This window comes from Pseudopipra pipra, chromosome 29 (assembly GCF_036250125.1).
Source record: "Pseudopipra pipra isolate bDixPip1 chromosome 29, bDixPip1.hap1, whole genome shotgun sequence".
In the NCBI taxonomy this organism is placed as follows: domain Eukaryota; kingdom Metazoa; phylum Chordata; class Aves; order Passeriformes; family Pipridae; genus Pseudopipra; species Pseudopipra pipra.
Genome location: NC_087577.1, coordinates 1711911 through 1735637, shown reverse-complemented (window position 1 = coordinate 1735637; position 23727 = coordinate 1711911). Strand labels below are relative to the sequence as shown.

General features: G+C 64.1%; 4 protein-coding genes across 8 annotated transcripts; 1 reads left to right on the top strand and 3 right to left on the bottom strand.

Moving 5' to 3' along the window:
• Window positions 1–2075: 2075 nt before the first annotated feature.
• On the bottom strand, window positions 2076–6271 carry ISG20L2 (interferon stimulated exonuclease gene 20 like 2). Its single transcript, XM_064638417.1, has 4 exons — window positions 6124–6271; window positions 5156–5786; window positions 3988–4188; window positions 2076–3148 (listed from the first exon to the last, which is right to left on the bottom strand). The coding sequence occupies exons 2-4, from the start codon at window positions 5741–5743 to the stop codon at window positions 3035–3037; spliced, it is 903 nt and encodes a 300-aa protein (XP_064494487.1). The 5' UTR covers window positions 5744–5786; window positions 6124–6271; the 3' UTR covers window positions 2076–3034.
• On the top strand, window positions 6265–10142 carry METTL25B (methyltransferase like 25B). Of its 3 annotated transcripts, none has more exons than XM_064638410.1 (7): window positions 6265–6285; window positions 6704–6996; window positions 7077–7355; window positions 7428–7490; window positions 7578–8302; window positions 8837–9024; window positions 9921–10142. In XM_064638410.1, the coding sequence occupies exons 2-7, from the start codon at window positions 6712–6714 to the stop codon at window positions 10067–10069; spliced, it is 1689 nt and encodes a 562-aa protein (XP_064494480.1). In that variant the 5' UTR covers window positions 6265–6285; window positions 6704–6711; the 3' UTR covers window positions 10070–10142. The 3 variants fall into 3 exon arrangements, with proteins under 3 accessions (XP_064494480.1, XP_064494478.1, XP_064494479.1); XM_064638408.1 differs by having other exon boundaries at window positions 6271–6381; XM_064638409.1 differs by lacking the exon at window positions 6265–6285 and adding an exon at window positions 6388–6408.
• A 56-nt stretch (window positions 10143–10198) lies between these two features.
• On the bottom strand, window positions 10199–12376 carry MRPL24 (mitochondrial ribosomal protein L24). Of its 3 annotated transcripts, none has more exons than XM_064638419.1 (6): window positions 12281–12376; window positions 11054–11237; window positions 10874–10969; window positions 10688–10791; window positions 10474–10604; window positions 10199–10393 (listed from the first exon to the last, which is right to left on the bottom strand). In XM_064638419.1, exons 1-6 carry the CDS (start codon window positions 12328–12330, stop codon window positions 10257–10259), a joined length of 702 nt encoding a protein of 233 aa, XP_064494489.1. In that variant the 5' UTR covers window positions 12331–12376; the 3' UTR covers window positions 10199–10256. The 3 variants fall into 3 exon arrangements, with proteins under 3 accessions (XP_064494489.1, XP_064494488.1, XP_064494490.1); XM_064638418.1 differs by having other exon boundaries at window positions 11054–11318; window positions 12281–12357; XM_064638420.1 differs by having other exon boundaries at window positions 11054–11234; window positions 12281–12298.
• Window positions 12377–13402: 1026 nt separating this feature from the next.
• HDGF (heparin binding growth factor) lies at window positions 13403–20321 on the bottom strand. Its single transcript, XM_064638421.1, has 6 exons — window positions 20101–20321; window positions 14621–14697; window positions 14386–14524; window positions 14120–14296; window positions 13851–14041; window positions 13403–13729 (listed from the first exon to the last, which is right to left on the bottom strand). The coding sequence occupies exons 1-6, from the start codon at window positions 20185–20187 to the stop codon at window positions 13723–13725; spliced, it is 678 nt and encodes a 225-aa protein (XP_064494491.1). The 5' UTR covers window positions 20188–20321; the 3' UTR covers window positions 13403–13722.
• Between the last annotated feature and the right edge of the window lie 3406 nt (window positions 20322–23727).

Below are 23727 nucleotides of genomic sequence, written 5' to 3'. Positions count from 1 at the left end.
CCTCCTCTCTCTCCCTCCCTCCCATCCCAGCAAAGCCCTGGGGTGGGCAGGCAAACCACTGGCCCCAAATAACCCCCCCGGAGCGCCAGTGACCCCCGGGAAGGACACGGGTTCTCTGGGAGGCAGGCAGGGAGCCGCGTCCCAGCGCCTGGGCAGCAGCAGCTGGCTCGGCCTCTGGAAACATCCGGCAGCGGCCGCCGCCTGCGTCCCCCTTCCCGGCAGAAATCCTCAGAAACCGCAGAAATCCCGAGCGCAAACCACAGGGAGCTCCCCCAGCCCGGGCACGACTCCCTTCCCGCTCTGGCACCGCCGTGGGCCCCCTCCCCCAAACGCTGCCGGTGCCCCAGAGCCCCTCCTGGGAGGATGTGGCTGCTCGGGGATGTTCCCCCTCCATGGTGCCCGGGATCCACCCCGGGAGGGGTGACGTGTACCCACACCCAGCACAGAAGCCAAGGCCACCGGGGGCTCGTCCTGACGCCCCCCCCCCCCCATCAGCCTCTCACGATGTCGGGAGAGGGGACGGGGGGGGCTCCAATGTGTGGGGCCGGGGGGGTGAAGCCTGAGTGAGGGCAGGTCGCCCGTCGCCTCCACCCCAAGTCCCTGCAAATCCATCCCAGCTGGCGGGACGCCCCCCTCCTCCTCCTCCTCCCCCCCCTCCGGCCACGGCCACGGCCGCTGCGGAAATGAAACACAGCTGGACGGCGCGACCGAGTCCGGCCCCGGCCCCGTGGCCGCCGGGACCCCCGGCTGTGGGGCAGGAGGGAGCCCACGTGCCCCAAGGCCTCTGCCTGTGCCCCCACAGCAGGACCCTGCCCTGGCCCAGGACCCTGAGCCAACCCCAGTCCCTGCCCAGGACCCTTCCTCAGTCCCAGGAGCCTGAGCCAGCCCCAGAACCTGCCCTGGCCCAGGACCTTGCCTGAGTCCCAGGATCTGGCCCCGGGACCCTTCCTCAGCTCTGAGACACTTCCCTGGCACAGGACCTTGCCTCAGATCCTGCCCCAGCCCTAGGACCCTTCCTCAATCCCAGCCCCTGCCCCAGCCCCAGGACTCTTCCTCAGCCCCAGGACCCTTCACTAGCCCCAAACCCTCCCCAGCCCCGGGAGCCTTCCTCGGCCCCAGCACCTGCCCCAGGACTCTTCCTTAGCTCTGGGACCCTGCTCCTGCCCCCGTCTTGGCCCCATCCGGAGGGACTCCAGGTTGGGATGCAAGCGAAGCCCCCAGGACTCCGAGCCGCATCCAGCGCCCGCTGAGGGCTGGGGGCCCGGCCGGCTGCTTCTCATTTCCAGGGCCATAAACCCCTTTAACGACCGGCCATTTATAACCGCTGTAAAGCCCCTAATCACCGCCAAACCCAGCACAGACACAAAGGTTCCCGCCTGCTCCTCCCGCGCTCCCACCTTCCTTTGGATTTTGGGGCTCTGACGGCTTTCCCACCCCCACCCGGGCCATAGGGACGGGTGTGCAAAGGCGGGAGCGGGAGGGAAGAGCCCCCATAAAACCCCGCAAACTCCCGACCCGTGGGATGCTCGGGCGTCCGCTCCCCGGCGCTGCGGGGGTGGGGACCCAAATCTGCGTATTTAACCCCAAATAAAGGTGGAAGGCCTCCCCACTGCGGCGTTCTGCCCCCCAAGACACCCCCCCCCCCCCGGGCTCTGCCGCCCCGAGCCAAGCGGAGCCACGTAAACACGAGGAAAGGCTGGAAAAAGTGACGCACGTCGGGGGCTCGGGGCCGCGTCCAGCCCGGCGCGGGCGGGGGGAGCCCCCAGGGCGGCTGCGGGCTCGGCCCCGGCCCCGGCCCCGCTCCCGGGGCTGCCGCGGCCTCGCCGGTACAACAGCACCGGAGACCCGCCGGCGGTTCAACCAGAAGAGGGGCTGCGGGAGGGGGGTCCCCAGAGCCGGGGAAGGGGCCAGCTCGTCCCCGGCGTGAGGAGGAGCCGGAGGAAGAGCCGGCGGGACGCAGATGTCGGCGGGTGGCGGGTGACGGCAGCGCCCCGGAGCCCGGTGAGGGACCCCCCCGCTCCCGCCCACCGAGGCCGGGGGGCTCCTCCCCACTCCCCGCCGAAGGAAAGAGCTCGTTAATCACTTCTTTTTTAATTGGGATCTCGCACATAAACCTTTCAGTTCAAAGCAGCCCCCCGGCAGGGTCGGGCGCGTTCAGGGCACGGGCAGCCGCCGGTATTGGGGGCGTCTCCGGGGCAGCACGGGGGGCTCCGAAAGGTGGATGGGGGAGATGCTGCTCCCCGTGCCCGGGCTCGTCCCGGCCCCTTTCGCAACTGTGGCACCGACGGGATCGGCTCCGCAGCAGAGCAGGCACTTCCCGGTGGGACTGGAGTCCCACCCACTCCCACGCCTCCCACCCACTCCCACGCCTCCTCCCGGCGCCGGCAGAGGTAGTTTTTGGGAAGGGAAGGAGCCTGCTCCGTTCCCAAATCCCCCAGGGATGAGGGCTGCCCCAGATCGGGACCCCCCGCAGCTCCCCGAGCTGTTCTGGGGGTGCAGGACCCAAGACCACCCTCTGGGAAGGCACCAGCCCAGGCTCTCCCCATGCCTCTGGGGAGGACAGAGCAGAACAGCAGCGTCACAAGGCACGTTGGGGGGCTCAGGGATGAGGGACATCACTCCTGGCCCTGTGACATTCATGGATGGGGCAGCTCCTCATCACTCATGGCTCGTCCCAGGGCTCCGGGACCTCTGGGGGCAAGACCAGGCTCGTGGTGTCACTCTGGGCCCCCACTAGGGCACAGGACAGGCTGGGGACATCACTCCAGGCTCCCCCAGGGCACAGGACAGGCTGGGGACATCACTCCAGGCTCCCCCAGGGCACAGGACAGGCTGGGGACATCACTCCAGGCTCCCCCAGGGCACAGGACAGGCTGGGGACATCACTCCAGGCTCCCCCAGGGCACAGGACAGGCTGGGGACATCACTCCACGACCCCCTAAGGCATAAGAGCTGGCTGGGGATGTCACTTTGGGCCTGCTCTGGATGCAGGACCAGGCTGGGGGCATCACTCTGGGCCCCCCTGGGTGGGGTGTCACTCCTGCTCCGGGTTCTGCCGCAGGTGCTGCTCCCACTCCTCCTCCACCACCTTGTAGAGCTCCATGGTGGCTCGGGCATCCTCCACCGAGGAGTGGCCGCTGGTGCCCACCTGTGGGGACAGACACAGCGTGGGCACAGCTCCACATTTCAGGGGGAGCAGGCACAATCTGGGCTACAGGCACAATCTGGGCTACAATTAGGGGAGTGCAGGCAGCTTGGGTAGGGGGATGCAAGAACATAAGGGGGTGTAGGCAACTGGGGGATGTGCAGGAAGATTTAAGGGTGTGCAAGCAGAATTGGGGGAACACAGACAGAACTGGGATGCAGGGAGATCAGGGGCTACAGGCAGAATTAGGAGTACAGGCAGATTTGGGGATACAGACAGCTGTGGGGCAGTGCACGCAGCTCGGGTGAGGAGATGCACGGAGATTAGGGGGTGCAGGAGCTCTGGGGGGCTGCATGCAGATTTAGGGGTACAGGCAGATTTAGGGGGGATGCAGGGAGTTTGGGGGGGTACAGGTAGATTGGGCAGTACAGGCAGCTCTAGGGGAATACAGGGAATTTGAGGGGTACAGGTAGATTTAGGGGCACAGGCAGATTTGGGGGGATACAGGGAATTTGGGGGGGTACAGGCAGATTTGGGGGGATGTAGAGAGCTAGGGGAGGTACAGGCAAATTTGAGGTTGTAGGCAACTTGTGGGGGGGGGATGCATAGAGATTAAAGAAAAAAGAGCAGGAAAAAGCCCCCCTGAGGCTGCAGGGGTTGAGTTGAGGGTTCCCCCTCCCACAGGCTGCCTTCCAGGCAAGGGGAAACTGAGGCACGGGACTGGCAGCAGCAGCTGAACTTGGGGTACCCTGAACATGAACCCAGGGATGTCCCCCCGTCCCACTGTCACCCTGCCGTGGCACAGGGGGTCCCCATCTCCCGGGGGGCTCTGGCAGCAGTACCTGGATGTCCTGGTTCAGCAGGGCCTTGGTGAGGCGCTTCAGGGACACGGCCACGTTCTCTGGGAAGCCTCCCCGGCGGTTCAGCAGCGGGATCCGGGCCGTGTCCCGGGTGAGGGCCTTGGGGTGGGAATACCGGAGCGCCTTGAAGTCGTTGTGGATGGCGTGGCCCACCACGACCTTCCCGGCCAGGATCCGCAGCACCTGCACGGGGGAGGGTGGGATGGGGGGGGTTAAGACCCCTGGCAGTGCCCTCTGTGCTCTGTGGGAAGCAGCTGCCCCACAAGGACACAGAGCAGCCCCACTGCCAGGCTGAGTGGGAATGGCACTGTGGGGGCACAATCCCAGTGCTGCAGAGGGCAGCTCTGGACCCCCCACAGCCCCTGAGCCGCAGAGCTCGGCCCCCCACCCCCAGCCCATGAGCCCAGCCCACACCTCCAGCCCCATGAGCCCCACCCTTGACCCAGCGTCCCCCAGCCCACAAGACAGAGCCCAGCCCTGCAGACCCCCCCCCAACTCCTACACAGCCCCCCACCCCAAGCCCACAATCCCTACCCCGCACTCTCCACTCCAGCTGGGCAGCCCCTCACCCCCAACCCCATAGCTCCCCACCCCTCAGCCCCCCACCCCACCCCACAACCTACAGCCCTGGCCCCAGCCCCCGAGCTGCAGAGCCCTACCCCACACCCCCGGCCCAGCATTCCCAACCCCCAGCCCCCCATCCCCCAGCCCTGGCCCCCCATCCCCCAGCCCATGAGACACAGAGCCCAGTCCTGCATCCCCCCACCCAGCCCCACACCCCTCACCCTGCAGCCCCCCCACTCCCACTGAGCCCCCCATCCCAGCCCTGGCCCCACATCCCTCACCCCCAGCCCCACTTCCCCCCCCCAACACTCCCAGCTCTGTGCCCCCAACCCCCCATCCCAGTCCCATCCTAAAACCTGCAGACCCTGGCCCTGCATCCCCCATCCCCATTTCCACCCCTCCTCCACCCTCACAACCCCTACTCCCACTCCTGAGCCCCCCATCACAGCTCCAGCCCCACACTCCCACTCCTGAGCCCCCCCCATTCCAGTCCCCTCCCCTGACCTGCAGACCCCAGCCCCATTCCCACGCTCCCCCAGCCCCATTCCCACGCTCCCCCAGCCCCCCAGGCCGCCCCCCCGCCCACCTGCCGCTGTGCCTGCTGGAAGGGCACGGCTTTGTCCATGTGCTGCCGGCGGATGCCGCTCCAGCGGGTCCGGTAATCCACGATGGGCGCCTCGGGCCGCACGTACCGGTCGTACACAACGTCCCCGTCGTAGGACACGATGCTGCACCGGGCCAGGGCGCTGGTCCGGCCCCCGGGGCCCGTGCCCACCATCTCGCAGTCCATCGCCAGCAGCTTGCTGGGCGCCGGGGGGGCTCCGGCCACCGCCCCCCGACCCCTGCCCTTGGTCTTTGCGCGGCCGTTCTGGGGCGCCGAGGGGGCGCCGGTGGATTCGGGGGCGCCCCCGGCAGCCCCCCGACCCTTCCCTTTGGTGTTGGAGGGAACGCCGGTCCCGGCAGAGCCGTTCTCTTTAGGGCACGACGGGGGGGGCTTCGCCGGGGTCCGCCGGGGCCCGCCCCGGTTCGGGGGGAGCTGCTTCTGCCGCAGGACCCCCCGGCGCTCCAGCTCCCGCCGCCGCCGCACGAAGCTCTGGTGCTTTCGGTTGCCCCGTTCCTTCTTGGGGCGGCGCTCGGGGGCGGCCAAGTCCACGTTGAGGATCAAATCCCCCATGGCGGGACCGGGGAAGCGGGACGGGGCAAGCGGGACGGGGCTGCTGCGGCGGGGGGAGGCGGCTCAGCGGCGGGGGAGCCGCGGCACCGGGGAGCCCCCGATACCCAGGACCCCCAACAGCGGCACCGGGGACCCCCAACACCCAGGACCCCCCACACCCCAAGCACCGGCACCGGAGAGCCCTCGGCACCGGGAGACCCAACACCTGGACCGCCAAGCACCGGCACCGGGAGACGCCTCGACACCGGGACCCGGCACCCCCGGCACCGGGGACTCCTGACGCCCCAAGCAGCGACACCGGGGACCCCTCGGCACCCGGGACTCCTCGACGACCCCCAGCACGGACCGCGGGACCCCCCGGCCCCACCCCCCCCACTCACCTCCGCGGCCCGGAACCGGAAGCTGGCGGGCGGCACGTGGCCGGCCCGTTCACAGCAGTGACGTCATCGGGCCGCGCCGCGCCGGGAGCTCGGCCCGCGCCGGGCGGCGCGCGCGGGCGGCCGCGGCTCCGTAGCACCACTCGCGCCTGCGTTACGTCACCGGTGACGTCGAAAGAGACGTTACAGCTCACCGGCGTTGGCCCGGGGGGGGGGTGTCGCGGCCTGCCCGGTGTCCCGGCCGGCCCGGGGAAGTCGCAGGTGCTCGAGGGCGAGCGGCGCCCCTGGGTGGCGTCATGGCGTCAGGGAGGGGGGTGTCACAGCCGCGTGACGTCATGGGGGCGGAAGGGGGTTATTGCATCCTCGCGTGACGTCACGGTCTGCTGACGTATTACGACCGCTGGACGTTGATGGGCACAGCCAGGGGGAGGTGGGGTGAGACCTGGGGTGATATCAGAGCCCCAGAGGGACGCGTCTTGCAGTGATGTCAGAGTGCCAGGGGACATGTCTCAGCGTGACGTCAGAGCCCCAAGGGTGACATCAGAGCTCCAGGGCTGACACCCCCTCCCTCTGCCACCCACAGGTGCTGCCATGGCAGCTGCTCCCCATCTCATCCTGCAGCCACCGGAGCTCCCGGGGCAGCCGCTGGAGAACCCAAGGCAGCAGCAGGAGCACCCGGAGCAGCTGCCAGACCCGGAGCAGCAGCAGAAGCAGCAGCGGGATCACTTGGAGCAGCCACTGGAGCAGCAGCTGGATCACCCGGGGCAGCCGCTGGAGCACCGGAGCAACCTGGAGGAGTCACCCGAGCAGCGTCGAGCCGCTGACATCATCCACCTCCTGAGCCTCTACCGGCCCCTGATCGACGCCTTCGTCATCGTGAGTGTCCCCACATCTCCCCTGGCCCCCCTCGGCCATGTACCCCAGCCGTGCCCCCCGCACTAACCCCCCTCCCGCAGGATTTCTTCACCGAGCGGCTGTGGGCGCAGCTGCCCCCGGCCTGGCAGCCCGCCCTGGACAGTGCCACCCCCCAGCAGCTGGCCGGGCTCCTGGGGGGCCATGGTGGTCCTGGGGCTGCCTGGCCCCTGTCCCTGCTGGCCTTCGCCGCCGCCGCCCGGGCCCTCGCCTTCCCCCGGGGCTGCCCGTGGGGGACCCCTCGCCAGAGCCCCCGCCTGCACCCGCTGCTGCGCCGCCACATCAAGCTCAAAAAGCAGCACGAGATCCAACGCCTCGGCAAGGTGGGTGCCCCCCTGCCTCCCCTGCAAGCCTCCAGCTCCCCCCCAGCCCCACAACACCCCCTGTCCCCACAGCTGCTGCGGCGGCTGAGCCAGAGCACCGGCTGCCAGCGTGTGGTGGATGTCGGAGCGGGACAGGTGAGAGCAAGAGCACACGGTGGGGGGGCACAGGGGGGCTCTAGGGGGATCCTCCCACCCCCTCTGAGCACGTGTCCACCCTTCCAGGGCCACCTCTCCCGCTTCCTGTCCTTCGGCCTCGGCCTGTCGGTCACAGCAGTGGAGAGTGACGGCCGCCTGGCCGGGGTGGCCAAGTGCTTTGACTGGGAGCTGCTGCGCGAGCTGCAGAAAACGGGGGCCTCGGGGCACGGGGGGCACCCCCGGCGCCGCCCAAACCACCTCGCGAAGCCCCTCACCCCCCGCGCCCCGCGCCACGTCCCCGGGCGCCTCGACCCCGCCGCTCCCTGGGGGGAATTCCTGCTGCCCCCCGACCCACCGGGACCCGACCCCGCCGCCCAGAACCCGCTGGGGGGGCCGGGGGGCTCCGAGGACGGGGGGCCGGTGCTGGTGACGGGGCTCCACGCCTGCGGCGACCTCAGCCCGGCGCTGCTGCGCCACTTCGCCCGCAGCCCCGCCGTGGCCGCCGTGGCCTCCGTGGGCTGCTGCTACATGAAAGTGTCGACCGCCCCGCAGCCCCCTGGCTGCCCCCCGCCGGGGTACCCCCTGAGCGCCACGGTGGCGGCGCTGCCGGGCCACCAGCTGTCGTACCGGGCGCGGGAGGCCGCGTGCCACGCGCGGGAGGAGTACGAGGGGCGGCTGCGCAGCGGCGGCGCCCGCCTGTGCACCCACTGCTACCGCGCCGCCCTCGAGAGCCTCATCCAGGCCGCCGACCCTGCCAAGAGGCACCTGGGCCTGCAGGCGGGCAGGAACGCGCACGCCCTCGGCTTCCACCAGTGAGTCTGGGGAGGGGGGGCCCCCTTCTGGGACCCTCCTGGCCCCCAGCGAGTTTGGGGGAAAGGGACCCTCTTCTGGGACCCTTCTTGTGATATTGGGGAGCAGGAGACCCCGTTCTCCATCTCCTCCCAGGTCCCAGTGATTTTAGGGAGGGAGGACCCCTTTCTGTGACTCTCTTCAGGAGTTTGGGGAGGGGGGACACCCCTTTTTATTAACCCTTCCTGGGGCCCTGTGAATCTGGGGAGGAGGGACCTTCTTTTTTGAGACCCTTCCTGGCCCCCAGTGATTTGGGGGAGGGAAAGACCCCTTCCTGGGACCCTTCTCATAAGTTTGGGGAGGGGGGACCCCCTTCTGGAACCCTTCATGGGCCCCTGTGAATTTGGGGAGGGGGACCCTCTTTTTCATCCCCTCCTGGCCCTCAGTGATTTTGGGGAAGGCAGATCCCCTTCTGGGACCCTCCTCCTGGGGAGTCTGGGGAGGGGGGACCCCTTCCTGGGACCCTGCCAGCCCCCCATGTGACCGTCCCCCCCCAGATACGCCCGCCTGGGGCTGCGCCTGGCAGGGCTGGACCCGTCGGGGGTCCCGCTGGACTCGGGGGCTGTGGAGGCCATGCTGGAGCAGCAGCACAAGGTGCTCGCATTCTGCACCCTGAAGCAGCTCCTGGCGCCCGTCGTGGAGACCCTGGTGCTGCTCGACCGCCTGCTGTACCTGCGGGAGCGAGGTGGGCACCGGGGGCTCCCCCTCCCCTCCTTCTCTTCGACCTTCTCTTCCTCTCTTCTTTTTAGCTCTCCCCTCTCCTCCCTTTTCTCTCTCCCAACCCTCCTTCTCCTCTTCTTGACCCTTCCTTTTCACCCTCCCGACCCTCTCTCCCGATCCCCCTTCTCTCCTGGCCCCCCTCTCTTCCCTCTCCTGACCCTCTTCCTCCTCTCTCCTGACCCTCTCTCTCCCAACCTTCCCTCCCTCTTCTCCCTCCGATCCTCTCTCCCAACCCTCCCTCTCTTCCACGCTCTCTTTCCTCGCTGACCCTCCCTCTCCTCATTCCGATCCTCTCCCCCAACCTTCTTTCCACCCTCCTTCTGCTCAACCCTCCTTCCCTCTCTTTCCTCTCTCCCAACCCTCCTTTTCCTCTCCACCCTCCTGATCCTCTCTCCCGATCCTCCTCCTCTTTTCTCCTGTTCCCTCTCTCCAGGCCCTCCCTCTCCTCTCTACCCTCTCCCGATCCTCTTCCTCCTCTCTCCTGGCCCTCTCTCTTCTCACTCCTATCCTCTCTACCAATCTTCTCTCTGATCCTCCCTCTTCTCTCTTTCCTCTGCCAGCTCTCCTCCTCTCCCTGACCTTCCCTCTCTTCTCTCCTGGTCCCTCTCTCCTCTTCTGGCCCTCTCTTTCCTCTCTCCTGACCTTCCTTCTCTCTCCTGAACCTCCCTCTGCCAATCCTCCTGATCTTCCCTCTCCTCTCTCCCAACCCTCCCTGTCCTGTCTCCTTTCTCCCAACCCCGCTTTCCTTCCTCTGGACCCTCTTCCTCTCCTTTCTCGACCCTCTCTCTCCTTGCTAACCCTCTCCTTGCTCTGATCCTCTCTCACGACCCTCTCTCTGACACTCCCTCTGCTCTCCCCCAGGTTTCCACTGTGCCCTCGTGCCCCTCTTCAACCCCCTGTTCTCTCCCCGGAACCTGGTGCTCGTGGCCGCGCGGACCCCGCTGGCCGCGGTGCTGGCCGAGGACAGCGAGGACGGGGACAGCAGCGAGGACGAGGACCCAGGGGGTTGAGAGCCCCTCGGGGAGAGCAGAGCCCCCCTGCCTCGGGCACAAACCACAATAAACCCGCGATTTTTACTGCCCAGGGCTGAGTGTGAGTGAGTTGGGGCTGCACCAAAAGCGCCACGTGCCACAAACATGGAAAATCGAGGGGTGTGTTTATTGCAGAACCCAAGCCGGGGGAAGTCTGCCCCCCCAGTTAATACCAGTAGGATTTCTTGGCCCGCCGTGTCTCCACAATGCCCATGGCGTCCATGATCTCCTCCTCAAAGGTCTTCAGGGATGGCTTGTACGTCTTGGCCAGCGTGTCCTCCACTGACGTGTCCTTGGGGCCATCTGTGCGGGCGAGGGGACAGCAGAGCTGAGCCCCCCGTGCCTTCCCCACGTCCCCCCAGGCCCTCTGCCGCCCCGCTCACCGATCCAGTTCTCGGGCACGATGCCATCCCGGCGTGGCTGTGGGGGCACGGGCAGGATGCGGCCGCTGCGCAGGGACACGCGGACGCGCTCGCCCTCCTCCGTGTACCTCCACTCCACCTCTGTGGGCTTCCTGCGGGCACACAGGCGGTGGGAGGGGGCAGAATGGCACGGGGGGCCTCAGCGGGGTCTCCTCAGCCCCCCCACAGCTGTTACCTGTCCTCAGGGTCCACCAGGCTGATCTGGTTGAGCAGCAGCGGCGCCTCGCTGGCGATGTAGGTCCCGGAGTACTTGGCCGTGCGGTTGATGTAACGGTAGTGCTGCAAGGGGATTTGGGGTCACCGACGGCCCGTGACCCCCCTCAGCCTCCATAGCACCCCCTGAATCCCCCCCCAGCCTCACCGTGTTCAGCCCTTCCACCACGACCCAGTTCCGGGGGCGCACGACCTGGGTGACCCTCCCCTGCTTCCCCGCGTCCTTCCCGGTCAGCACCTGGACCTGTAGGGGGAGAGGGGTACAGCTGGGACCCCCAGCCTGGCCACCAGCCTGGAGGGGGACCCTGGGGGGTAGGGGGAGACTCACCGTGTCCCCCCAGAACACCTTCCAGTCGTCCTCGGCGATGGGCTCCACGAAGACCTTGCGGCGGCGCTGCCCGGGGGGGTTGCGGAGCCGGGCGGCTGCGCTGTCGGGGGGCCACGTCCCGTGGCGGTACCCCAGGGGCAGCCGCGGCCGTGCCGCGCTCAGCAGGGCCGAGAGCCGCATGGTGCTGGGGGTCGGGGGGTCAGGGGGGGCCCTGTGACCCCCCGGGGACACCCCTCGTGCTCCCGGGGGTGATGGGTGTGCCGGGCTGGGGGGCATGCAGGGTGATGCTGGAGCCCCCCCCCCAAAGGGGAGCCAGGCCCTAGCAGAGCCCCCCCACAAGGAGGATCTAGGTGTCTGGTAGAGCAGCCCCCCCAAAGGGGATACGACACCCAGCAGAGCCCCCACTACTCCCAAAGAGGACCCAGGGGCCCCGCAGGGGATTCTGAGGTCCCAAACGGGATTCTGAGGTCCCCCCATCCTTAAAAGGGGATCCAGGTATCCTGCAGAGTCCCCTCACGCCCCCAAGGGGACTCAGGGATCCCACAGACCCCCCCCGACCCCCCAGAGGGGACTCAAACCCCGGTGGGGCACTCCCCCACTCCCAAAGGGGAGCCAGGACCCAGAAGACCCCCAAAGAGACCAGGGATCCCGCAACGTTCCTTCTCACCCCTAAAAGGGGCCCGTAGATCCCTCCCTTACCCCCGGAAATGGCACCCAGGGGTCCCGCAGAGCCCCCCCCGCCCCCCCAAGAGGACCCAGGGGTTCCGCAGGGCACCCCCCATTCAAAGGGGATTCTGCGATCCTGAACAGCCCCCCTCATCCCTAAAAGGGGATCCAGGGATCCCGCAGAGTCCCCCCACACCCCTCCAAAGGGGACCAAGGGATCCCAGAGACGCCTCCCCCCCACAAAGATGACCCAGGAATCCCGCAGACCCTCCACCCCCTAAAGGGGACCCAAACCCCGGTGGAGCACCCCCTCGCTCCCCAAGGGGAGCCAGACCCCAGAAGACCCCCCTCCCTCACCCCCAAAGGGACCCCCAGGGATCCCGCGGAGCCCCCACCCCCAAAGCGTACCCGCAGAGTCGCCCACCCCCGGAAATGGCACCCAGGCGTCCGGCAGAGGCCCCCTGCCCACAGAGGGACCCAAGACCCTACAGAGCCCCCCCTACACCCCAAAAGAGCCCCACAGAGCCCCCCAAAATAGTCCCGGACCCCCTCCCCGCTCACCTGCGTGTCCCGCGCTCCGGGGGGGCGGAGCCTGGAAGGGGCGTGGCCATATGATGTGGGCGTGGTCTGGCGCGGCGCAGGCCGGGCCGCAGGGGCCCGCCAGGGGGCGCTGCGGAGCCCGCGGAGGGAGTGTGGTGGCGCGGTGCACGCCGGGAGCTGCAGTCCTGCCGCGCTGCACGCCGGGAGCTGTAGTCCCGCCGCCCCCCCGGTGTCCCCCTCCGTGTCCCCGGTCCCTGCGACCTCCTCCCCGAACCCCGTCGCGGCTCCCGCAGGGTCCCGGCCCGCCGAGCAGCGGCTTCCGGGAGCTGTGGTCCCGCCGGGGCTGGCGCTCGGCCACGGCTCCATTTTCTGCTGCTGCCCTGCCCGTCCCCCTGGGGCTGGTCCTTGGGGACAGTGTCCCCACTGTCCCCTGCGTGGGGATCCGGGCACGGCCAAATCCTCCCCCCGGTCTGGCCTCTCCCCACAGGGTTGTGTGTGTGGAACAGGGCAGTGGTCATGGCCCTGAGCCTGCCAGAGCTCAAGGAATGTTTGGGCAACACTCTCAGGCACATGGTGGGATTTTCAGTGTCCTGTGCAGGGCCAGGGGTTGGACTCGATGATCCCGATGGGTCCCTTCCAACTCAGGATATTCCATTACTCCAGAGGTCAAGGAGTGCTTGGATGCCGGGATTTGGGAGGATTGGGGAGATTTTGGGGTGTCCTGAGCAGGGCCAGGAGTTAGATGATCTTGATGGGTCCCTTCCAACTCAGGATGTTCCATTATTCCATTATTCTAGAGGTTAAGGAGTGCTTGGACATTGGGATTTTGGGATTTGGGAGGATTTTGGGGTGTCCTGTGCAGGGCCAGGACTCAATGATCCTTGTGGGTCCCTTCCAGCTCAGAATATTCCAGGACTCCATGGTTTCTATTTTATTAAACATCTCCCCTCTGAAACCTCCCCCTGGCTCTTTCCCTTTCCCAGTCCCAAGTCCCAGCCCCTGCTCTCTCCCAAGAGCAGCCCCAGATCCATGTGCTCCAGCCCCACACCCCAGAGCTGCCCAAACACCCCTCTGGGCAGCCCAATGGGTCCCCAAAACCACCCAAGGGGTTGGGCAGTGGCCGACCCAGGGCCCGGAAAGCGCTTTAAAAAGGCAAGAATCGCTTTTATTTCAAATCAACTGCTCAGCCCCGAGGAATCACTAATACAAAGCGTTGCACCCACGGCAGGGCGGGCGCTCGGGGTCGGTACCGGGCTGCTCTGCATTCCTCTCTCTCTCTCTTTTTTTTTTCCTTTTTGTGTGTTTTTTTTTGTTTGTTTTTTTTTCTTTTTTTTCCTTTTGAAATTTCATTTTTGGGGTCGGTTTCTGCCGTCCAGGAGCTCCGGACGCGACGAGCCGGCGAGGGCGACGCCGGGGCAGCACCCGGGAGCCAGCGGGGTAGGGTCAGCTCTCTGGGGAAGCTGCTACAGGCTGTGGGGGCCAAGAACAGGGCACGCTGTCACACCCCACAATGCCAGGGCTGTCCCCCCAGGCCCAGGGCAGGCAGGAGGAGCCCAGCCGTGGGGCACAGGGATCACCACACCACCCTCACCTCTCCTTGTGGTCTCTGACCTCCTCCTTGCCCTCCTGCTTGGCTTCGTTGGCGTCCGGCGCGTCGGCAGCGTCGCTGTTCTTCTCCCCTTCGCCCGGGTTGGCTTTGGGCTCCTCCTTGGGGGCCTCTTCGTTGTCCACCTTCTTCTCCCCTTCCTGCCCCTCCGCATCCTTGGGGCGTTTGGGGGAGTCCTGGGTAGGGGGAGAGCTCGGCTCAGCCCAGCCCCCCTCGCCCAGGTCCCTGTTGTCCCCAGTGTCCCCCCCTGCTACCTCCAAAGCATCTTCCGCTTTCCTCTTGATCCCAGCTTTCTCGTTCTTGTCCTTGGACTGCTCATCGATCACCAGCTTCCCCTCCTCGTCGCTGCTGCCCTCGGCGTTGCCCTTCTTCTCCCCATCCCCATCCGGCTCCCGCTCGGCCGCCTCAGGGCAGCTCTTCTTCTGGGTGGGCTGGGGAGACACCGGGGCTTCACAGAGGGGACACAGGAAAGGGACTGGGGGGGGAAGGAGGCGCTGGGACCCTCCAGCTCGTGACCCACCTGGTAGCCGGAGGCTTTGACCGTGGGGTTGTTCTCGATCTCCCACAAACCTTCGCTGAACCCTTTCCGCTTGTTGGGTTTCCCGAACTTCTCCTTGCACTCCTCATAGGGGAAAAGGTCTTTGGGCCCCAGGAACGCCCTGTGCCAGGGGGTAAAAGCGGTGAGGGGGGGGCTCTCCCAAAGCCCCGGGGTCGCCCACCCCATCAGCACCCCCTGGGCCCCGGCTCCCACTCACGTTTCGTGGGTCCCGAAGAAGAAGACTTGGTACTTATTGGAGGAGGATTTTACTGCAGCTTCTGGCATCTCATCAATCTGTGACAAAAAGGATGGGGTGAGAAGGGAGGGAAGAGCCCCCCAGGGCTCCCCAGATCATCCCAGGACATCCCCCCAGCCTGGCGTCCCACCAACAGGCACAGCCTGGGGAGGGAGGAGAACACGATTCCTTGGGAATTCACCCACCTGCTGGCAATAGTGGCCAATGGAACGAGTGGCTGTGCCCACCAGAGCGGGGTCACAGGGGTCCCCTTCTCCCACCCCCCCGTAAGCCCCTGTCTAGACCAGCTCAGACACACTCAGCAAATTCAGGCGCTGCCAGCAGTGCCAGCAGAGCCAGAGGCGTCACCTCCAGCCTGGGGCACAGGCATCGGGGTGCCCCAGGGGACACTGTCCTGCTACTGGGACCCCCCAGCCGAAACGGGGTCACCAGACAAGGGGACAGCCCGGCAAGGGCTGTGGGGTCAGTGGGCAGACGGTGCCAACCCCATGGGCAGGTGCTGCTCCACCGAGCGTGAATAATCCCGAGGCGCCAAGCGGGAAGGGAGCGAAAGCAACTCTGGCTGCTTTTTATAGCATCTAAAAATAACCCCCCCTGCAGCCAGCAGCCATAAATTCCCTGAGAAAGCCTCAAAGGGAGGTGGAAGGAGCCGAAGGAGGATGCATGTGGGGGTCTTTGGGCGGGCGCTGGCACGTCACCAGGCTGGAAGGTGCCAGTGCCAGTGCCCAGGGGTGCTGGGTCCCATTCCCAGCACTCTGCTGACTCATGGCACAACCTTTCCCAAGGCACCACGACCCCCCCGGCTCGCTGAGCCTCAGTTTCCCCAGCCAGCAGGGCCAGGGTGCCACAACAGGACTCTTGCCACTGGGGTTTCTCCCCTCTTCCTCCCAGCATGTCACCAACCCATCCCAAATGCAATGGAGGGCCGAGGTTTTCTCTTTGTTTCATTCCCAGACCTGGGAATGGAACCAACACGTGCCCCTTTTCCAAGGGGCAATGCTGGCACAGTCCCAGGGGCAGCCGGGCAGGAGGAGACACTGGCGAGGGGCTCCCTGTGGGCACTGGGACACGGTGGATGGTTGGAGTGACATCCCATTCCAGGGTGGGATGTGCCTTTGTGCCATCCCCACCGCCCAAACAGGCATCCAGGCCACTCTGCACCCATCCTCTTGGATCCAGGTGTGTTTTGGGATTGGTGATGTGCCTCCACCCAGCGCCCCAGGGCCACCACCACCATCCTGCCCCAATGTCCCAATGCCCCCTGCTCCCCACAGGCACAGGAACATTCCAGGAGCAGGGATGGTCCCTGGTGGTGCAAAGGTCAGCCTGGCCCTGGCAGCAGCCCCCAGCAGGACCCTGGCCCACGGTGGCAGCCGGGAGCAGCAGCTCCATCCCCGCGTGGCACCGACGGCGGTGGGGGGAGGAGGAGGAGGAGGAGGAGGAGGAGGAGGAGGAGGAGGAGGAGGAGATGTGACTCAGAGGGGCAGCCGCCAGCCCAGCCCAGCCCCACCAAGAGATGCTGCTGCCCAGAGGCCTCACTCCTGCAGGTCACTCCTGGGACAATGTGCCAAAGGCCCTGCCAGCCCCAAAGCTGACGACATGGGCAATGGAGCCCCTGGTGGTGCCGGGACCCTGCTGGAGACCCCCCGGCTGTGCCTTCCCCCAGCGAGTTCCCAAACCTTCCTCCCCAAGGAAAGGTGGCACACGGCAGGGACAGGGACGGCTGGCACATGGCACTGTGTCCCTGAGCCCACCACTGCCCATCCCCAGGTCAGGAACTGCCCTTGGCTGAGGGCACAGGGCAGGGGAAAGCCGGGATCACCCCCAGCCTCTGGGATCCCCCCACAGCCTGAGCCCACCAACGTCAGCCCCTTATCAGCCCCTCCTGCACCCCAAGGGGACATGGTGGCTCTACATGGTGGCTCTATCTGTGACAGCAGGCGGGGACTGGGGCACAGGGACATGGGGGAGGCGAGTGACACCCCGGTGGGGACACCGATAGCACAGGCGGGCACGAAGCCACCCAAAAACCCCGAGAGGACTCACGGTGCCCAGAGCACGTTGCCACGAGGGCCTTGGCTGTTTGGAAACCCCTCACCCCTCTGGAGCCCCCCCCCAGCTGCCCAAATTGCCACATGATGGGGGCCCAGGGCTTGAGGCACCACGGATGCCTGTTTGTCTGTCCCTGTCACTCCCTGGACGGTGGCAGTGGGGGTGACAGGGCTGGGGTAAAGTCCACGGTGCCCATCGCTGTCCCCCCGCCAGCTCCTGCAAACGGCACCGGTGTCACAGCCAGGCCTGGCCCGGGGTTCTGTGTCCCAGGGGCTGGGGGGGCCGAAAACAAGAGGCTGAGACAGGTCCCCTGGGAGGGGAAGCTCTGGAGCGTGGCAGGGGAGGGACAGGCACGTCTGGACTCTGCCCCCAACCTCTGCACTTCACCTTTGCAACTGGTCCATGGAGCACGGCTGGATGCAGCCACCCTGCACTGGAAGCAGCCCCTCCCTGCCTCAGTTTCCCCACAGCAGGACAAGGCTGGAGCGAGGAGCTGGCTGTCAGGAAGGGGAATTAATGGAATTAACTCATGTGGGTCACACACAGCTGATGAAGCACGTGGGAGGGAGGGCCATGCACTGGGCTGGGGGCCTGTGGCATCCCCGAGTGCCACAGCTGCACCCATAACACCCTTCCCACGGCTCTCCTCAGCCCTGGGGCCATCGCTGGGCCCAGTCCCAGCACCACGCTGGGCACTGGGCATTGGGCAGCAAACTACCCAGAGTCTGCTCCAAAGTACCCGGAGTCTGCTCCAAAGTACCCGGAGTCTGCTCCAAAGTACCCGGAGTCTGCTCCAAAGGGTCCGGCTGGCAGGATCCTGACCCCACCACACACCCAGCCACGGGAACAGGAGGTGTTGGGGGGGGCAAAATGCCAGGGTGGCAACCCCTGGGCTGGTGCTCTGCCCCTTGCTGTGCTCCCACACTGTCCCAAAGGGCTGTGCAGAGGAAGGGCTGCACATCCAGCACGGACGGGAAGCATCAAAGGGCAGGTGGAAGTGAGAGTCCTGCATCAAGGAACCTGTGGAGATGGGATGAGGGGAGGAGGGAGCCAGGGGCCCTCTTCCAGGTGCCGGTGACTCATCTCCCTGCTCTTGTGCCTCAGTTTCCCCCATTTAACGCTGCCTCTCTCAGGGAGAGGTTTCCACTGGAGGCGGGAGCTGAGCTGCTGGTGTTGGGAGACCATCCCCAGGGAATGGGCCAGGGGAATAACCCCCCTCCTTGCAGCGCCACCGGCTCTCCCCTCCATTCCTTCCCTGGCCATATCTCTCTGCTCCAGCCACACCTGGTTGGAAACAAATATCCCAGCCAACGCCACGCGTGGCCGGGTAACGTTTCATCACAGCACCTGATTAGTCACGGGCAAACCCTGCCTGCTTCACCCGGGCTGATTAGTCACCAGGGGAGGGCTGTGCCCCCCAAATCCCCCCTGATGCAACCAGCACCCCCCGGGCTCAGCGAGGGCTGCCCAGGAGGGGGAAAACCTGCTCCCTGCCCGCCTGAGCAGCTCCTGCCATGATGGTGGGCAGGGAAACCAGCCTCTGGGAGCAGAGTGGGGCGTAAAACCCGAGTGGCCCCGGGCACATCGCAGGTCCCCGGGAGCTCAGCCCCGACCTGGCGTCACCCCCGGCAGGGGCATCTGTCAGAGGGGCTTTTTGGGGGCTGGGGCCGAACCCCGCGGGGATGGGATGGGTGGAGGAGGATGATGAGGCAGCAGGTCTGTGCTGGGGGCCCAGGGGAGCATCGCTCTTCCCCCCGGGAAGAGAAGCTGTGGTGGAAAAGCAGGCAGTGGTGGAAAAGCAGGCGGTGGTGGAAGCAGGCGGTGGTGGAAGCAGGCGGTGGTGGAAGCAGGCGCCGGGCTCCCAGGGATCCCTCTGGCTCCTCCTCGCAAAGCCGCTTTCAAATGCGCGTTGGGAGGCCAGTGCCAAATCCGAACGGCTCCCAACCCCCTCCCGGCCTCCCCGCCAGAACCCGACAAACCAAACAAAAGTTATTCAAACCCGGGAGGGGAAGGAGGAGGGGATGGGGGGGACAGGGGGGGATCCTCGGCCTTTTAAAACCCACCGCACCGTTCCTCCCCTTTTCCGCTCAATTTGGGGTTTCCAGGCGGCCCCAGCGCCCTTTGCAGCAAGGCCGGGAGGGGAGGCGAGGGAGAGGGGGGGAAACACTCCAAGGAAATTTTAAACTGCATCATCAACCGCTTAAAAATAAACCAGCGCCGTGTCGTGTAGCCAGAGCTCCCCACGGCCCCCGGCCGAGAACTCAGCCCCCGACGGCTCCGGGCGAGTGCGGCCGAGGGGCTTCATCCCGAGGAGGGGCGCTGGGCTCATGGCATTGACACCCCCCCAGGCCCCGAGGGGCTCAGGGACCCCCACATCTGCACAGCGCCCACGGCCGTGGCTCCGGTGGGAGCCGGGGGGACCGCGGTGGGGACACTGGTGGGGACACTGGTGGGCACAGTGGCGGGGACAGCGGCGGGGGCCGCACGCGGCAGGGCCGGCACATGGTGGGTCCTCGACGTCCCCTCCCCCTTTCCCGTCCTAAGTCCTCAGTAATTATATCGATTTTCCAAAGCCAAACTCCCGGCGAGCGCTGGCACCTTCTCTGGCACCCGTGGCGAGAGGTAAGGCCACGCAGAGCCGGGGGCACACGGTCGGGGACCTGCGGCCAGGCCAGGCCGGGGGGGTTTGGTTGAGCCCCCCCCCCGTCCCCAATCCCGGTCTGCCCCAAATCAGCGGCGAAGCAGAATGGGAGCGACCCGTCACCTCCCCGGGGTCTCGCAATGGAGCGGGAAGGGGGTCGTGGTGCGGCCCCCACGTGGAAAAGAGACCTCCCGGTACCAGGGGGTCACCCCGGGGGGGTCGCCCCGGGCTGGCCCAGCGTCGTGTCCCGGTGCACGATGCGGTCCCGGTCACCGACCGGCCCGGGGTGGGGGTGTCCCCGCTCCCACGCGGTGGCAGAAGCCACGCGGTCCCCACCCCTGACCCCCCCCGGGAGGGAAATGAATAAACAGCACAAAAGGGGCCCGGGGGAGCCCGGGACGTTGTTTCCAACACATTAAATCCCTCCAAACCCAACGAAATGACCCGAAAGCGCCTCCCCAAACCCTCGGTACCGAGTAACCCCCGAGCCCGCCGGGCCCGGCCTTACATAAGGTGCCGGTAAAGTTGGATCCCCCGGTGGAAGCGGGGGCTGGGGAGGTGAAGCCTGACCCCAGTGTGGGCCCCCCCCTCTCCCGCCGTTACACGGGGGGAGCCTGACCCCGGTGCGCTCCCCCCCCGCCCCGGGGCACCGCGGCCGCCCGCGTTATGCAACGGGGAGCACCGTGGGGAGCACCGGGGGGGCTCCGGTGTGTCCCATCTCCCCCCTCCCCCGTCCCCGGCTCCTTACCCTGGCAGGCCAGTGCGGGTAACCCTTCATCTTGGCGAAGACCAGGTCCCCGCATTTGTATTCCTTCTGCCGGTTGGACCGGGACATCTTGGCTGGCGGCTCCTCCCGGGACCGGGGGGGCGGGTGGGCGGGGGGGGGGAGGAGGGGGTTGGGGTTGAAGTTTGGGAGGCAAAACCCGGCGAGGGCAGGGATTAGCCAAAAAAAAAAAGAAAAAAAAAAAGAAAAAAACCCTCCCTAATCCCGGGAGGGGGGAGGGAAGCTGGGGGGGGGGGGAAGGCGGGGAGGCAGCGGCTGCTCTGCCCCCCCCGGCGCGGAGCCCGGGCGGGGGGCGGCGGCGGCCCCGGGGTCAGCGGCGGCGCGGCGCGGCGGCGGAGGGCCCGAGCCCCATGCGGTTGTTTGTGTTTGAAATTCAATTGCTCCCTCCCTCCGCCGCCACCCTCCCCCCCCTTTCCCTCTTCCCTTCCTCCTCCTCCTCCTCCTCCTCCTCCTCCCGGTGGATGCGCTCGGAGGTTCGTGCAGCGCTGCCTTGGGCGCGCAACACCCACCGCCCGCCCCCGGGCCGCGTGTGCGAGGGGCGGGAACCCGGCCCCAAAAACACCCGAGAGCCGACGGGAATGTCCCTCGGCCGCGGGAACCCGGCCCCACAAACACCCGAGAGCCGACGGGAATGTCCCTCGGCCGCGGGTGGCACTGGGGCCGGGGATGCTTCCAGGCCGGGTGGGTCACGAGGAGCGGGGACACGGCCCGGGGGGGCACCCGGAGGGGACGGGGCTGGCCGTGGAAATGGAGGGGTCTGGCGTAAAATCGGTGTAAACCCGCGCGAAATCAATGTGAATAGTGCAAAAGCAATGTGAACAGTGCAAAATCAATGTGAACAGTGCAAAATCAATGTGAAACAGTGCAAAATCAATGTGAACAGTGCAAAATCAATGTGAAACAGTGCAAAATTAATGTGAAACAGTGCAAAATCAATGTGAACAGTGCAAAATTAATGTGAAACAGTGCAAAATTAATGTGAAACAGTGCAAAATCAATGTGAAACAGCGCAAAATTAATGTGAAACAGCGCAAAATTGGTATAAACCCCTGCAAAAACTGGTGTGAAACCCCTGCAAAAGCTGGTGTAAAACCGTGCAAAATCTATGTAAAACCGGTGTGAAACGGTGCTAAACTGGTGTAAATCTGTGTAAAATCAATGAAAAACTACAAAATTGGTAGAAACTCGTGCAAAAACTGGTGTAAACCCCTGCAAAAACTGGTGTAAAACCGTGCAAAATCTATGTAAAACCGGTCTGAAACAGTGCAAAACTGGTGTAAACCTGTGTAAAATCTATGGAAAACAGTGCAAAATTGATATAAACCCCTGCAAAAACTGGTGTAAACCCCTGCAAAAACTAGTGTAAAACCGTGCAAAATCTTTGTAAAACTGGTGTGAAACGGTGCCAAACTGGTGTGAATCTGTGTAAAATCAATGAAAAACTACAAAATTGGTTTAAGCCCCTGCAAAAACTGGTGTGAAACCGTGCAAAATCTATGTAAAACCAGTGTGAAATGGTGCAAAACTGGTGTGAACCTGTGTAAAATCAATGGAAAACAGTGCAAAATTGGTATAAACCCCTGCAAAAACTGGTGTAAACCCATGCAAAATCAATATAAAGCAGTGCAAAACTGGTGTAAAACTGGTGTAAAACAGTGCAAAACTGGTAGAAACCTGTGTAAAACCAATGGAAAACAGTGCAAAATTGGTAGAAACTCGTGCAAAAACTGGTGTAAACCCCTGCAAAATCTATGTAAAACAGTGCAAAATTGGTGTAAACCCCTGCAAAAACTGGTGTTAAATACTGCAAAATAGTGCAAAATCATGTTGAACAGTGCAAAACTGGTGTAAATTAATATAAAACTGATGTAAAATCATAAAACAGTGAAAAACTGGTGTAAAACAGTGCAAAAACAGCGCAAAAAGAGCGCAAACCTGGTGTAAAATTACTTAAAACAGTGCAAAAATGGTGTAAAATTGTAAAAAACTGGTGTAAACCCATGTAAAACCTGTGCAAAATTGGTGTGCAACGGTGCAAAATGACACAAAACTGGTGTAAAACAGCACAAAACCAGTGTGAAACCATGTAAATCTGCAGAAACAGTGTAAAACTGTGCAAAACCAGTGTAAGACAGTGCAAACCCAGTGTAAAACATCAAAACAACAGTGCAAAACCATGTAAAACAGTGCAAAACTGGCATAAACCAGTACAAAGCAGGTGTAAAATCATGTAAAACAGTGAAAAACTGGTGTAAAACAATGGAAAGTCACATAAAACAGTGTAAAAGTGGGGTAAAACTGGTGCAAAATAGTGCAAAAGCAGTGTAAGACAGTACAAAACTGGTGTAAACCCACATTTAACTGGTGCAAAACTGGTGTAAGACCACGTAAAACAGTGCAAAACTGGTCTAAACCCACGTATAACAGTGCAAAACTCTTATAAAACACTGCAAAACCAGTGTAAACCCAGTGGCCAACCTTTAAAAAAAGAGGAGAAAATCAAGGATTGGGAGCATTTGGTGCCCCCCCAGGGCCCCCAGGTATTTTTCCTTAGAAACCCCCTGTTCTGCAGTGGTGTTGGAGATCCCAGGATTGCTCAGGCCGCATGGAATTAAGTGTGTAGGGAAATCTCTGGGTGCTGGGGGTTTGGGGTCCCATCCAGTCTCAGTTATGGGGTTATGGGGTGACAGTCGCCAGAGGGGTAAATAAATTGTCACCTCGGTCCCAGTGTCAGACCAAGGCCAGGCACTGGTGTCCCTGTCAGGGTGAGGGGCTGCAGGCCAGGCCCCTCCTGCAACCAAACACCTGGGATTAAATTAAACACAGATTAAGCCCTTTCCAAGACCAGAACCTCCACCCTGACCTGGCAGTCAGGGTTCCAGGGCTGGGCTCCTTTCCTTCCATCCCTGTGTGCTTTCCTTGGCTTAATTTCTCCTAACGAGCTGCAAAAGTAACACAAGTAACACAAATAAATAATCCTCGGGGTCACAGCTGACAGCAGGATCCTGAGACCAGGCCTGAGGAATCTCCACCTTCAACAGAAAAATGGACAAATGCCGAGGGAAACAAGGATTCCTCCCTCCTTCTGCACAGCAGGAGCTGGACCTTGTTTAAACTGGGTCCCTCCTCTCCCCAACAGGGTCCTTGTTGATTTTCCTTGGCAGAGGACGAGGGTGGCCTCACATCACAGCTCGGGGTGGTGGAACCACTCTGTGCTTCTCGAGGAATTGCCTGTTTCCCTTTCCTAAATCCTAAAAATTCACAAATCTAGGGGTTTAGGAAGGAGTGGGGAAAAAAAATCCACTGGGGAGATCCCAACTCATCCTTAGGATGGCAGGAGTGTTGGAAACAGACGGTCTTTAAGGTCACTTCCAGCTCAAATATGAGTCTATATGAGCCCAAGGAAGGTTTTGCTGGGGAAGTGGCAGCAACAGGGGGCCTGATCCATAAAAATCCCACAAAAATCCCCATCTGTGTCTCAGTTTCCATTGGATTTGGAGAGTGGGTGGGCAGAGCTGTGAGGGGAAAAGGCTTGGACACCTCCATGACACACTTTGGGGTTCAGACCCCTGTGACGAGGAGTTCACCCTA

Coding starts and splice junctions, on each gene's coding strand:
- MRPL24 (XM_064638418.1), bottom strand. CDS start 12,330: ATGGCCACGCCCCTTCCAGGCTCCGCCCCCCCGGAGCGCGGGACACGC. Junction 11,319..12,280: donor CCGGAGCGCGGGACACGCAG/GTGAGCGGGGAG, acceptor CATGCCCCCCAG/CCCGGCACACCCATCACCCC. Junction 10,792..10,873: donor TGGTGGAAGGGCTGAACACG/GTGAGGCTGGGG, acceptor ATCCCCTTGCAG/CACTACCGTTACATCAACCG.
- HDGF (XM_064638421.1), bottom strand. CDS start 20,187: ATGTCCCGGTCCAACCGGCAGAAGGAATACAAATGCGGGGACCTGGTC. Junction 14,698..20,100: donor ACCCGCACTGGCCTGCCAGG/GTAAGGAGCCGG, acceptor TTTTTGTCACAG/ATTGATGAGATGCCAGAAGC. Junction 14,297..14,385: donor TCAAAGCCTCCGGCTACCAG/GTGGGTCACGAG, acceptor GTGTCTCCCCAG/CCCACCCAGAAGAAGAGCTG.
- METTL25B (XM_064638410.1), top strand. CDS start 6,712: ATGGCAGCTGCTCCCCATCTCATCCTGCAGCCACCGGAGCTCCCGGGG. Junction 6,997..7,076: donor TGATCGACGCCTTCGTCATC/GTGAGTGTCCCC, acceptor CCCCTCCCGCAG/GATTTCTTCACCGAGCGGCT. Junction 7,491..7,577: donor TGGATGTCGGAGCGGGACAG/GTGAGAGCAAGA, acceptor CCACCCTTCCAG/GGCCACCTCTCCCGCTTCCT.
- ISG20L2 (XM_064638417.1), bottom strand. CDS start 5,743: ATGGGGGATTTGATCCTCAACGTGGACTTGGCCGCCCCCGAGCGCCGC. Junction 4,189..5,155: donor TCCAGCAGGCACAGCGGCAG/GTGGGCGGGGGG, acceptor TCCCCCGTGCAG/GTGCTGCGGATCCTGGCCGG. Junction 3,149..3,987: donor TGCTGAACCAGGACATCCAG/GTACTGCTGCCA, acceptor CTGTCCCCACAG/GTGGGCACCAGCGGCCACTC.